The sequence below is a fragment of the Salvelinus alpinus genome, chromosome 5 (genome assembly GCF_045679555.1).
Source record: "Salvelinus alpinus chromosome 5, SLU_Salpinus.1, whole genome shotgun sequence".
Lineage (NCBI taxonomy): Eukaryota > Metazoa > Chordata > Actinopteri > Salmoniformes > Salmonidae > Salvelinus > Salvelinus alpinus.
The window spans coordinates 101455728-101470625 of NC_092090.1; the positions used below are offsets into that span (position 1 = coordinate 101455728).

Consider the following 14898-nt stretch of genomic DNA (forward strand, 5'->3'; position numbering starts at 1 on the left):
GTGTTGCATGGATTCCAGCCAGAGCACGAGACTCTACTTAAACGGTAAGTAAATTGTCCGTGTCTGAAGATGAATCTGTTTTTCTTTTATTTGTCGGGTTACAGTTCTTTTGGGAGGTAGTCGGATCTTTCCATGATAGAGTATGTTGTACCTCCATAGCGTAAAGCTGTTGGTACTCGTACATTTCCCTCAGGATCTCCTTAGTGTCCAGGTTGGCTCTTTACTGCAACCAGTTGTTTTACGAAAAGATGACAATGAGTCTTTCCCACGACGACGACAGGTGTCTGTAGTTCAGGCAGCTAGCACTGTTGTTTGGTTAGAAGTGTTTCCTAGCTGTTAAAAGCTCACTATGTCACGGAGTCCACACAAAAACACGTCCAGGATCCAGTTCTAGAGGGAGGTGTTCAGTCCCAGGGTCCTTAGCTTAGTGATGAGCTTTGATGGGGTTGAACGCTGAACTGTACTCAATGAATAGCATTCTCACACAGGTGTTCCTTTTGTTCAGGTGGGAAAGGGCAGTGTGGAGTGTAATAGAGATTGCATCATCTGTGGATCTGTTGGTGCGGTATGCGAATTGGAGTGGATCTAGGGTTTCTGGGGTGATGGTGTTGTTTTGAGCCATCACCAGCCTTTTAAAGCACTTCATGGCTACAGACGTGAGTGCTACAGGTCGGTAGTCATTTAGGCAGGTTACCTTAGTGTTCTTGGGCACAGGGACTATGGTGGTCTGCTTGAAACATGTTGGTATTACAGACTCAGACAGGGAGAGGTTGAACATGTCAGTGAAGACACTTGCCAGTTGGTCAGCGCATGCTCGCAGTACACGTCCTGGTAATCCATCTGGACCTGTGGCCTTGTGAATGTTGACTTGTTTAAAGGTCTTACTCACATCGGCTATGGAGAGCGTGATCACACAGTCGTCCGGAACAGCTGACGCTCTCATGCATGTTTCAGTGTTATTTGCCTCGAAGCGAGCATAGAAGTCATTTAGCTCGTCTGGTAGGCTCGTGTCACTGGGCAACTCGCGGCTGTGCTTCCCTTTGTAGTCTGTAGTAGTTTACAAGCCCTGACACATCCGACGAGTGTCAGAGCCGGTGTAGTACGATTCCATCTTAGTCCTGTATTGATGATTTGCCTGTTTGATGGTTCGTCGGAGGGCATAGCGGGATTTATTATAAGCTTCCGGGTTAGAGTCCCGCTCCTTGAAAGCGGCAGCTCTACCCTTTAGCCCTGTGCGAATGCTGCCTGTAATCCATGGCTTCTGGTTGATGTGCATACGTACGGTCACTGTGGGGACGACGTCATCGATGCACTTATTGATGAAGCCAGTGACTGATGTGGTGTACTCCTCAATGCCATCGGAAGAATCCTGGAACATGTTCCAGTTTGTATTTCTATGTGCGTCATGTTATCTATGGGGTAAATGATGGACAACACAAGTCCCTGGTTTCTTTTCACGACCGTAAGGTCTTTTGGGAAATCCAATCCAATGACTGATGATGCTATGGCTGTATGACCTCAGAGAATCTTAAAGATCAGTATTGCATTGACGTGAGTTACTTTTAATGAGTTGTGTTGAGACAAAACAGAAATGACTGTTCATGTTGGGACACATCCTATACAGTTCACAGGATGGGCTCAACGTTTTACTGACCTGTGCATTTCCCCTCCCAAAACCTCAGCTGTACTGTTGATACACATGCCCTACAGTGCAGTACAATGATACGTCTGCTATTTGTGTTGGGAGGGGAAAACGCACATTTATCAATGTAAATATAAAGTCTGATCCAACAAAAGTATTTTTGAGCTGTTCTAACCTCCTTGCTCAGATGAAAGTGAACTCCTTTCCTTCAGGTGGTACACACGAACACTCTCAACCACAGAAGAAGGAGAGGTTCTCAGTGGCTTGTTTTCTGCCTTCAAGATGACTCTTAACTTGGTGTTGACCTGATGAAGGTTTCACACACTGCCCGGCATCCCAAATGGCACCCTATTCCCTATATAGTGCACTACTTTTGACCAGGGCCCTATTCCCTATATAGTGCACTACTTTAGACCAGAGCCCTATTCCCTATATAGTACACTACTATAGACCAGAGGCCTATTCCCTATATAGTGCACTACTTTTGACCAGGACCCTATTCCCTATATAGTGCACTACTTTTGACCAGAACCCTATTCCCTATATAGTGCACTACTATAGACCAGAGCCCTATTCCCTATATAGTGCACTACTTTAGACCAGAGCCCTATTCCATTTATAGTACACTACTATAGACCAGAGCCCTATTCCCTATATAGTGCACTACTTTTGACCAGGACCCTGTGTAGGGAAAATTGGTGCCATTTGGGACACAGCCACTGGCTCCTATTGCTGCTGCTGTTAACTGTTTGACTCATCAGTGCCAATGTTTTGTCAGGTGTGTGGAGGCCCAACGGAGAGGTGTAGGCCCCCCCAAAAAAACATGATTTCCATGGAAACGGGCCAACTAAAGTGTAAAAAGCTGTCATAATATGATACAAAATCATTTAATCCTTGAAATAATGAATCTTATAGCGCCGGCGGGTCTTCCAAACGACTAGTGTGATTAATGAACAAATGTAAGGAACGCATCTGAAAGGGGTTTTGTGATGTGTGCCTAGGAGGTTGGTTTTACAGTAACCATACGACTTGTGTGAATCATGATCAAAACTGATTTCTGTAAGGAAACAGTATTTGTTTTGCTTTATATTTGGAGCATGTCTGTCACCATCGGTCAGACGTTAGTTTAAAATTAACTGACAAATCATTCCCAATTGGACCATTTTTGCATAGATACTCAATCCCTAAACTTTTTGTTTCTTTGCATGTCAAAACTGTCTTCCCCTTGAGTTACAAATGTAATCACTGCACATGTTGAACTATTTCTCCAAAAGGGTTACAATTCTCCAAAAGGGCTTGTTTGAGCAATTTTTTATTGCATACTGATGATATTTCATGTGGTATTTATATAAGAATATTTTTTACATTGATTGATATGTTCACTAGGTCTACAGAAAGTATTCACACTTTTCCCACATATTGTTGTGTTAGAAAGGGGGATTCAAATGGATTAAATTGTCATTTTTGGTCAACAATCTACAGAAAATACTCTGTCATGTCATTTATGAAAATTAAAACACTAATATATCTTGATTAGATGAGTATTCACCCCCTTGAGACAATACATGTTAGAAACACTGAGTCGTTCTGGGTGAGTCTCTAAGAGCTTTGCACACCTGGATTGTACAATATTTGCCCATTATTCTTTTTTTAAATTCTTCGAGCTCTGTCGTGTTGGTTGTTGATCATTGCTAGACAGCCATTTTCAAGTCTAGCCATAGATTTTCTAGCCTATTTAAGTCAAAACTTCAACTCCAGTGTAGATTTGGCCTTATGTTTTAGGTTATTGTCCTGCTGAAAAGTGAATTTGTCAACCCAGTGTCTGTACCTGGTTTTCCTCTAGGATTTTGCCTGTCCTCTCATCCTCTGGCTCTATTCCATTTATTTTTATCCCAAAAAATCTCCCTATGTCTTGTCGATGACAAGCATACTCATAACATGATGCAGCCACCACAATGCTTGAAAATAAGAGTTGCCCCAAACATAATGCTTTGTATTCAGGACAAAAATGTAATTGCTTTGCCAAATGTTTTGCAGTATTACTTTAGTGCCTTGTTGCAAACAGGATGCATGTTTTGGAATATTTGTATTCTGTACAGGCTTCCTTCTTTTCACTCTGTCAATTAGGTTAGTATTGTGGAGTAACTACAATGTTGTTGATCCATCCTCAGTTTTCTCATATCAAATCAAATCAAATGTATGGTTACATACACATATTTAGCAGATGTTATTGCGGGTGTAGTGAAATGCTTGTGTTCCTAGCTCCAACATTGCAGTAGTATCTAGCAATTCACAACAATACACAAATCTAAAGGTAAAATAATGGAATTAAGAAATATATTAATTAAGATGAGCAATGTCGGAGTGGCATTGAGTAAATACAGTAGAATAGAATACAGTATGTAAACCTTATTTAAGTGACTAGTGTTCCATTTAAAGTGACCAGTGATTCCATGTCTGTGTACATAGGGCAGCAGCCTCTAAGGTGCAGGGTTGAGTAGCCGAGTGGTAGCCGGCTAGTGATGGCTATTTAACAGTCAGTCTGATGGCCTTGAGATGTCAGTCTGTCGGTCCCAGCTTTGATGCACCTGTACTGAACTCGCCTTCTGGATGATAGCGGGGTGAACAGGCCGTGGCTCGGGTGGTTGTTGTCCTTGATGATCTTTTTGACCTTCCTGTGACATCGGTGCTGTTGGTGTCTTGGAGGGCAGGCCCCCGGTGATGCGTTGGGCAGACTGTACCACCATCTGGAGTACCAGGCGGTGATACAGCCCGACAGGATGCTCTCAATTGTGCATCTGTAAAAGTGTGTACACCAAGGAATTTAAAGCTTTCCACCTTCTCCACTGCGGTCCTGTCGATGTGGATAGGGGCGTGCTCTCTCTGCTGTTTCCTGAAGTCCACGATCAGCTCCTTCGTTTTGTTGACGTTGAGTGAGAGGTTATTTTCCTGCCACCACTCCGTCAGGGCCCTGACCCCCTCACTGTAGGCTGTCTCGTCATTGTTGGTAATCAAGCCCACTACTGTTGTCGTCTGCAAACTTGATTATTGAGTTGGAGGAGTGTGTGGCCACGCAGTCATGGGTGAACCATTCAACTCTAACTGTTTTAAAGTCACCATTGGCCTCATGGTGAAATCCCTGAGTAGTTTCCTTCCTCTCCGGCAACTGAGTTAGGTGGATGACTTCATCTTTGTTACCTGGTGAAATTGCTGTACAATATGATCTTGTTGCCATCTAGTGCACCACATTCAAATGTCATAAATCAACACTGCAGAGCTCTCCCTGTCCTCTGCCATGTCCTGATTGTATTACTGCTGATGATATCTGGAAATGTGCATGTACACCCTGGCCCATCTACTGTTGCTAGCCCCAATTCTGACTTGAGCTCTGATATCTGCTTCACTGATTTCTTCCCTCTTAAAAGCCTGTTTTTTTTGCACGTCAACACTAGAAGTTTACTACCTAAAATGTATCAATTGAAAGTGTGGGTTCACAGCTCCAATCCAGATGGGTTGGTCATTACTGAGACATGGTTAATTAAGAAAGAGTGTTCTGAATACTGATGTTAACCTTTCTGGTTGTAATCTTTTTTGGCAAGACAGATCTTCCAAAGGTGGTGGAGTGGCAATCTTTACCAAGGATCACCTTCAGTGCTCGGTTGTCTCCACCAAGTCTGTCCCCAAACAATTTGATTCGCTGGTTTTAAGCATTAAACTTTCAAATAGCTCTTTCTCTTTGTTGACTGTTACTTGGTGTTATCGTCCACCATCAGCACCGGCCACTACTCTACCTGCCCTAATCTCTCACCGGGCCTCTTACACTAAGTCTGAATTTGTCCTGCTAGGTGACCTAAACTGGGACATGCTTAAACCACCTGACCAAGTCCTAAAGCAATGGGACTCCCTAAATCTTTCTCAGATTATTACCAATCCCACAAGGTATGACTCCAAACACCCAGAAAAGGCTACTCTCCTCGATGTTATCTTCAAAAATAATCCTGATAGGTATCAGTGTGGTGTTTTCTGTAATGACCTTAGTGATCACTGTTTTACAGCCTGTGTTCGTAATGGCTGCTCAGTGAAACGACCTGTCCTGATTTGTCATAGACGCTTGCTAAAACACTTTAATGAGCAAGTCTTCCTTCATGAACTAACCTCTGTAAATTGGTATAGAATCAGCTTGATCCCCCTCTGTCAAAGACATTTAGACCTTATTTTTAAAATATTTTCAGTGGTATTGTTAAAACTTCTTGCAACTATAGGGGGTGCTGTTCCGCATTAGCATATTTGTGTCTCCAAATTAAACTGCCTCGTGCTAAATTCTTGATCGTACAATATGCATATTATTGTTATTATTGGATAGAAAACACCTTCTAGTTTCTATAGAAGTTGGAATTTTGTCTCTGAGTGGTACAGAACAATTTCTACAGCACTTTTCATGACAGGGTTCAGATTTCAGAAATTTTTACCTCTGATCTGGGGTCTGTTTATAAGGCCACAGTGAATGCTATGAAGAAACCGACACTGCCTACGTCTTCCTCTGGGTGTCTGTACGTCATCACGTTTTCAATGAAATCGATGGGACGTTCACAGCCATTATAAATGACAAAAATGTACAGAGACCCCCCTTTCTCAACGTGCGCCTCAAGCGTGAAGGCCATCGGACCTGCCTCGTTCCAAATCGTTTTCTAACAGCAATATTTCTCCGGTCATGTTTTCAGTCGTTATAGTTGTTAAAAACATCATAATGTAGTGAATTTGAACCGTTTTATATCAATTTATATCCGTTTAGTGCGATTCTGAGGAATTTATTTGTCGTGCAAACTGAAAGTTTGGACACGTTTTAGGGTGTCGGTCGTTGGTGGTGGACATTTCGAAGGACAGAGGACATCTATCGACCAAAAGACGTTTATAACATAGAAAGGATACATTGCCCAAGAATATGATGGAAGATCAGCTCAAAGTAAGCAATATTTAATATGATAAACCGTGTTTCTGTCGAAATATTTTAAACGCATATTTCGCCATTTTGTTTGGTATAGCTTCACCTGGCGAACCCTGTATTGAAAAGTAAGGATAATTTTAAAAATGTAAATCAGCGGTTGCATTAAGAACTAATTTGTCTTTCGATTCCTGTCTACCCTGTATTTTTTAGTCAAGTATATGATTAGCTTTCAATTAAACTAGATCACTCTGATAGATGACGTCAGACATATTGAGGCTTGATTTCCTAGTATTTTTATTGTGTAACCACGGTTTTGTATGGCTAAATATGCACCTTTTCGAACAAACTGTATATGTATGTTGTAAAATGATGTTACAGGAGTGTCATCGGAAGAATTCTGAGAAGGTTAGTGAAAAAATTAATATCTTTTGGCGGTGATTACGTTATAGCGCTCTTTGGCTGGAATCGATGCTCTGGTAACGTTGGAACATGTAGTATGCTAACTTATCGATTTATTGTGTTTTCGCTGAAAAACGCTTAGAAAATCTGAAATATGGTCTGAAATCACAAGAACTGGGTCTTTCCATTGCTATGCTTTGTCTATTTTTATGAAATGTTTTATGATGAGTAAATTGGTCATACACGTTGCTCTATCTAGTAATTCTAGTGGATTTGTGATGGTCGGTGCAATTGTAAACTGTGATTTCTACCTGAAATATGCACTTTTTTCTAACAAAAACTATCCTATACCATGAATATGTTATCAGACTGTCATCTGATGGTTTTTTTTATAGGTTATTGGCTATCAATATCTTAGTTGAGCCGAATTGGTGATAGCACCTGAAGGAGTAAGAAACTGATGGAGTTAGAATAGTGGTGTATTTTGCTAACGTGTTTAGCTAATAGATTTACATATTTTGTCTTCCCTGTAAAACATTTTAAAAATCTGAAATGGTGGCTTTATTCACAAGATCTGTATCTTTCATCTGGTGTCTTGGACTTGTGATTTAATGATATTTAGATGCTACTATCTACTTCTGAAGCTATGCTAGCTATGCTAATCAGTGTGTGGGGGGTGGGGGGTGCTCCCGGATCCGGGGTTGATACTCGTGAAAGGTTAACAAACACGCCCCCATAAAGAAAATGAGAATTAAAAACAGGTTTAGCCCCTGGTTCAACCGTGATCTGGCAGAGTTACTCCACCTCAAGAATTACATTTGGCGAATGAGAAATAAGTGCACTCTGGGGATCCGAAAGGTCAAAGTTAGTTACTTTAAGGAGCAGTTCTCTCTCTCGGTGTATTCTCCGGTTAAAGACCTGGAGAATACAGCTGCCCATGTCCCTTAATGTTGATGATGTGGTTGTTACTGACAAGGAGCACATGGCTGAGCTCTTTAATCACCACTTCATTAAGTCAGGATTCCTATTTGACTCGGCCATGGCTCCTTACCCGTCCAACATTTCCTCATCTCCCACCCCTTCTAATGTGACTAGCCCCAATACGCCTCTCTCTTTTCCCCCTCCCTACTGAGTCAGAGGTGCTAAACGAGCTCCTTAAACCTCACCCCAAAAACCCATCTGGGTCAGATGGTTTAGACCCTTTCTTCTTTAAGGTTACTGCCCCTATAATCGCCAAGCCTATCTCTGACCTTTTTAACCTGTCTCTCCTCTCTGGGGAGGTTCCCATTGTTTGAAAGGCAGCCACGGTGCGTCCTTTATTTAAAGAGGAGATCAAGCTGATCCTAACTGTTATAGGCCAATTTCTCCTTGCCCTCAAAAGTGTTGGAAAAACTTGTCAATAATCAACTGACTGGCTTTCTAGATGTCTATAATATTCTCTCTGGTATTCAATCTGGTTTCCGCTCAGGTTATGGATGTGTCACTACAATCTTAAAGGTCCTCAATGATGTCACCATTGCCCTTGATTCTAAGAAATGTTGTGCTGCTATTTTTATTGACTTGGCCAAAGCATTTGATACGGTAGACTATTCCAGTCTTGTGGGCCGGCTAAAGAGTATTGGTGTCTCTGAGGGGTCTTTGGTCTGGTTTGCTAACTACCTCTCTCAAAGAGTGCAGTGTATGAAGTCAGAACATCTGCTGTCTCAGCCACTGCCTGTCACCAAGGGAGTACCCCAAGGCTCGATCCTAGGCCCCACGCTCTTCTCAATTTACATCAACAACATAGCTCAGGCAGTAGGAAGCTCTCTCATTCATTTATATGCAGATGATACTGTTATACTCAGCTGGCCCCTCCCCGGATTTTGTGTTAAATGCTCTACAACAAAGCTTTCTTAGTGTCCAACAAGCTTTCTCTACCCTTAACCTCCCTCCCTCCCTCCCTCCCTCCCTTTGGACACTGTGCTAACAAACTTCCAAATGAGCTTTAACACCATACAACACTCCTTCCGTGGCCTCCAACTGCTTTTAAATGCTAGTAAAACTAAATGCATGCTCTTCAACCGATTGCTGCCCGCACCCTCCCGCCCGACTAGCATCACTACTCTGGACGGTTCTGAACTGGAATATGTGGACAACTACAAATACCTAGGTGTCTGGTTAGACTGTAAACTCTCCTTCCAGTCTCACATTAAGCATCTCCAATCCAAAATTATATCTAGAATCGGCTTCCTATTTCGCAACAAAGCCTCCTTCACTCATGCTGCCAAACGTACCCACCACTGCGACCTGTATGCTCTCGTTGGCTGCCCCTCACTACACTACATATCCGTCGCCAAACCCACTGGCTCCAGGTCATCTATAAGTCTTTGCTAGATAAAGCCCCGCGTTAGCAACACCCACCCGTAGCACGCACTCCAGCAGGTATTTTGCACTGGTCATCCCCAAAGCCAACACTTCCTTTGGCCACCTTTCCTTCCAATTCTCTGCTGCCAATGACTGGAACGAATTGCAAACATCTCTGAAGCTGGAGTCTTATCTCCCTCTCTAACTTTAAGCATCAGCTGTCAGAGCAGCTTACCGATCACTGTACCTGTACACAGCCCATCTGTTAATAGCACACCCAACTACCTCATCCCCATATTATTACTTAGCCTCTTGCTCTTTTGGGAGTATGGCTAGATGGTACACTGTCCTTCTCTCAGCACATATCAAAGCTGCAGGCTAAGGTTACATCTAGACTTGGTTTGCTCTATCGTAATCGCTCCTCTTTCACCCCAGCTGCCAAACTAACCCTGATTCAGATGACCATCCTACCCATGCCAGATTACAGAGACGTAATTTATAGATCGGCAGGTAAGGGTCCTCTCGAGCGGCTAAATGTTCTTTACCATTCGGCCATCAGATTTGCCACCAATGTTCTTTACACTGCACTCTATACTCCTCTGTAAACTGGTCATCTCTATATACCCGTCGCAAAACCTACCTGTTGATGCTTATTTATAAAACCCTCTTAGGCCTCACTCCCCCCTATCTGAGATATCTACTGCAGCCCTCATCCTCCACATACAACACCCGTTCTGTCGGTCACATCTTGTTAAAGGTCCCCAAAGTACACACATCCCTGGGTCGCTCCTCTTTTCAGTTCGCTGCAGCTAGCGACTGGAATGAGCTACAAAAAACACTCAAACTGGACAGTTTTATCTCAATCTCTTCATTCAAAGACTCAATCATGGATACTCTTACTGACAGTTGTGTGTTTGTCCTATATTTGTATTTTATTTTTTAATCCCCCGTCCTCGCAGGAGCCCTTTTGCCTTTTGGTAGGCCGTCATTGTAAATAATAATTTGTTCTTAACTGACTTGACTAGTTAAATTAAGGTTAAATACATAAAACATTTCAAAAGGGATATTCAGCGTCTGCCTTTTTTCTCTGCTGCCTTTTTTTGTATGTGTGAGGTACAGAGATCAGGTTGTCATTCAAAAATCATGTTAAACACTATTATTGAACACAGAGTTCAACGCAAATTATTATGTGACTCGTTAAGCACATTGTTACTCCTGAAATTATGTATTCTTGCCATAACAAAGGGGTCGAATTGACTCAAGACATTTCAGCCTAAAAAATGTTTTACATTTCATAAAATGTTCTACAAACAAATTTTCACTTTGACATTATGCGGTATTATGTGACTCCAAATCTAAATTTCACTTTGACATTATGCGGTATTATGTGACTCCAAATCTAAATTTCACTTTGATATTATGCGGTATTATGTGACTCCAAATCTAAATTTCACTTTGACATTATGCGGTATTATGTGACTCCAAATCTACATTTCAGGCTGTAACACGACAAAATGTGGAAAACAACAAGGAGAGTATGTGCTTTCTGATATTATGCTTCTACACCTGCATTGCTTGCTGTTTGGGGTTTTAGGCTGGGTTTCTGTACATCACTTTGAGATATCAGCTGATGTACGAAGGGCTATATAAATACATTTGAGTTGATTTGATATTATGGTTAACAAATGTCATGTGAAAACCTTTTGCTGTCTAAATGTCTTTTCTCGCTGGGGAGAAACCCGGTTAGTACCAACTAACTGCAAAGAGTCCCTTGGAAAAGGCTTAGACCCATCTCATAAATTCTACTTGAAAACATGTCCAAGTTGTACCCATTTGAGCTTAAAGAGGCAATTAGCAGGTGAAACAATAACACAGGCACCAACCTGCGCCTGTCGGTAAAAAGCTGAGGGATTGGGGCTGGAGAAATGCAACTGCTCTCAAATTGACAGACAGAGCTATGGATGCAAGGACTGACTCTCCGTGATATTAAAATGATAGTTTTAGCCATGTTGGGTTTGTTTACATTTACCTTGTTGACAAACAGTGGAGTAAAACAAGCTGATATTCTGGGTTCTGATTGGGTACGACAGTTGAACTAAAGTCATGAGGTATTTATAAGTTATATTCTTCAAGAATCTACAGCTACATATTCATTTATAACTCCACAAAATGGATGTAGCACCTGCAGATGGTCCCTTTAATGCAGAGATTATTGGCTAATTATTGATATGCAGAGATTATTGGCTAATTATTGCTATGCAGAGATTGTACAAAGCTTCAATAAAGTCCCTTTATTAAACAACCTACAAAACAGTTTTGTTCTTTCTACATTTAAAGAAACATTTCAAACTATTTCCATGTTTTATTTTCCAGGACACTGGCAAGTGTGGGAAAAGAGCTGAAAGATAACTTCCTGAAAGCACTGGCGGAGCGAGAGGAGGCCAACCGCAGTGGGAAAATGACTGTGAGTAGAGTACATTATTACAGCACTCACATAAATGAGCTTTTCCCCCCAAAACATACCTCTACCATTCCATTAGGAGTTAGGATCTGGAGGGAACAGAATATACACTCTGCCAGGTTCAGTGGAACCCCAACCCTTTCACTCCCTCTCTCCTCCCTCCATCTCCTTCCTCCCATCACCTCTGGAGCTTGTCCTTTTGACCTTCTCTCCAGTTCACCGCCCAGTTAGTGTACCAACCCTTCACTCCCTCTCCTCCCTCCTTCTCCTCCCATCTCCTCTGGAGCTGGTCCTCCCAGCCTTTTGACCTTCTCTCCAGTTCACCACCCAGTTAGTGTACCAACCCTTCACTCCCTCTCCTCCCTCTCCTCCCCCCTCTCCTTCCTCCCTCTCCTCCCTCCATCTCCTCCCATCTCCTCTGGAGCTGGTCCTCCCAGCCTTTTGACCTTCTCTCCAGTTCACCACCCAGTTAGGGTACCAACTCCAACCCTCACCGCCCTGGCTATGCTATCGAGAACATAACAACAATATGCATTAGATATTGCCCATTAGATATTTAAGACCCTTAGCCGTGGTATATTGGCCATATATCACACACCTTATTGCTATTATAACCCGTTACCAACGTCATTAGTAAAAATAAGTGTTTTGTCATACCCGTGGTATACGGTCTGATATACCATGGCTGTCAGCCAAATCAGCATTCAGGGCTCGAACCACCCAGTCTATAATGCCCATTAGATATTGCCCATGTCGTTTATAATTCAAAGCCTGCTGGAATAGAAATAATAACACTTCTGGGCTCATTCAGGAAGTTCCACTGCTCTGCTTCATCTTCCACCACCATAGGGCTACCAGTACTACTATATCTTTATTTGACATGTCCCCAGGGTTCTCCAACAGCTTCTTGACATGTCCCCAGGGTTCTCCAACAGCTTCTTCACATGTCCCCAGGGTTCTCCAACAGCTTAGAATTGCAAGGGGAGAGTGTTTGCTGCTGAGTGTACAAAACATTAAGAACACCTGCTCTTTCCATGACACAGACTGACCAGGTGAATCCAGGTGAAACTATAATCCCTTATCGATGTCACTTGTTAAATCCACTTCAATCAGTGTAGATCAGGGGTCGGGAACCTATGGCTCCCGAGCCAGGTGTGGCTCTTTTGATGATTGCATCTGGCTCGCAGATAAAACAAAATATTCTCACTTTCTTTTTTTTTTCTTTTTTTTTTAAAATAAATTTTATCCCCTTTTCTCCCCAATTTTCATGGTATCCAATAGCTAGTAATTACTATCTTGTCTCATCGCTACAACTCCTTGTTTTAATCCATCCATCGATTTTTCACTGCTCATGTCCTGTTCAGGGCTGCAGGAGCAATTGTCCATTATTTTAATTAAATGATACTGGCCTACGTTGGCCGTTGCTAGGTAAAACAGGTAAACGCCTCCTTTTGAATCAGTCTGCTCGGTCATTAGCTCAAAGCTAACCCTTCGACGAAGAAGATGGCGAAAAGAAAAAAAGATGACGAGTATCGTACATTTCAGGACGAATGGACCGAAGAATTCGCCTTTGTGGAGAGAGCAGGTTCTGCGGTGTGTCTAATTTGCAATGACAAAATGACATCGATGAAACGGTCGAATGTAAAGCGGCACTTCGACGCGCGCCATGCTACCTTTGCATCAAAATACCCTGCGGGAGACAGCAGAAAGAAAGCGTGCCAAGAGCTACTGAGCAGGGTGCAAGCTAGCCAGCAGCAACTCCGCGTATGGACCCGGCAAGGTGACTATAATTCCGCTAGCTTTGCTGGATCTTTAGCAATAGTGAGGAACGGAAAACCATTCACAGATGGCGAGTATGCTAAAACGTTCATGCTGGATGTAGCCAATGAACTTTTTGATGATCTTCCGAACAAAGACAAGATAATTAAACGGATACAAGACATGCCTCTGTCGGCAAGAACTGTTCATGATCGTACCATCGTGATGGCAAACAAAGTGGAGGAAACGCAAGTGAAGGACATAAATGCAGCGCCGTTCTTTTCCCTGGCTTTGGACGAGTCAACAGACGTGAGCCATTTGTCGCAGTTCAGCGTGATTGCAAGATATGCTGTTGGTGACACACTGCGCGAAGAAAGTCTTGCAGTTCTGCCATTAAAAGGGTCCACAAGAGGTGAGGATTTATTTAAGTCTTTCATGGAGTTTGCTCAAGAAAAAAATCTACCTATGGATAAACTTCTCTCAGTGTGTACTGATGGTGCTCCGTGTATGGTGGGGAATAAAAAAGGATTTGTGGCGCTTCTCCGTGAACATGAAAATAGACCCATCCTAAGTTTCCATTGCATTCTACACCAGGAGGCACTTTGTGCTCAGATGTGTGACAGGCAGTTTGGGGAAGTGATGTCGCTGGTCATTCGTGTGATCAACTTTATTGTTGCTCGAGCCTTAAATGATCGCCAGTTTAAAACACTGCTGGATGAAGTTGGAAATAACTATCCTGGTCTGCTTTTGCACAGCAATGTGCGTTTGTTGTCAAGAGGGAAGGTGCTTAGCCGTTTTGCGGCTTGCCTGAAAGAAATCCGGACTTTCCTTGAAACTAAAGGCATCGAGCATCCTGAGCTAGCCGAAACTGAGTGGCTCCTCAAGTTTTACTATCTCGTAGATATGACTGAACATCTGAACCAGCTCAACGTGAAAATGCAAGGCATTGGAAATACAGTGTTGATTCCCTTCAACAAGCTGTGTTTGCTTTTGAAAACAAGCTAGAACTTTTCATCATGGATCTTGAAACAGGTCGTTTACTACATTTTGAAAAACTGAGCCAATTTAAAGATGCATGCACAGCAAGTGAGCCTATTCAAAACTTTGATCTCCACCAGCTAGCTCGCTGCACATCCAGTCTCCTACAGTCCTTCAAAGCACGCTTTGGAGAATTTCGTGAGCACACTCGTCTTTTTAAGTTCATCACCCTTCCAAACGAGTGTTCACTGAACACAGCCGACCTGAGTTACATTCCTGGTGTCTCCGTCAGAGATTTTGAAGCAGAAGTGGCTGACCTGAAGGCCTCAGACATGTGGGTGAATAAGTTCAAGTCACTGAATGAAGATTTGG

The 14898-nt window shown here is 42.6% G+C and overlaps 1 protein-coding gene across 1 annotated transcript in view; it reads left to right on the forward strand.

Annotated features, from left to right (window-relative positions):
* The window catches only part of cfap299 (cilia and flagella associated protein 299), a 271998-nt gene that overhangs the window by 88402 nt on the left and 168698 nt on the right, over positions 1-14898 (forward strand). The window contains exon 3 of the mRNA XM_071404409.1: positions 11703-11793. Coding sequence (XP_071260510.1) covers positions 11703-11793 — 91 coding nt within the window. The remainder of the gene's footprint in view (positions 1-11702; positions 11794-14898) is intronic.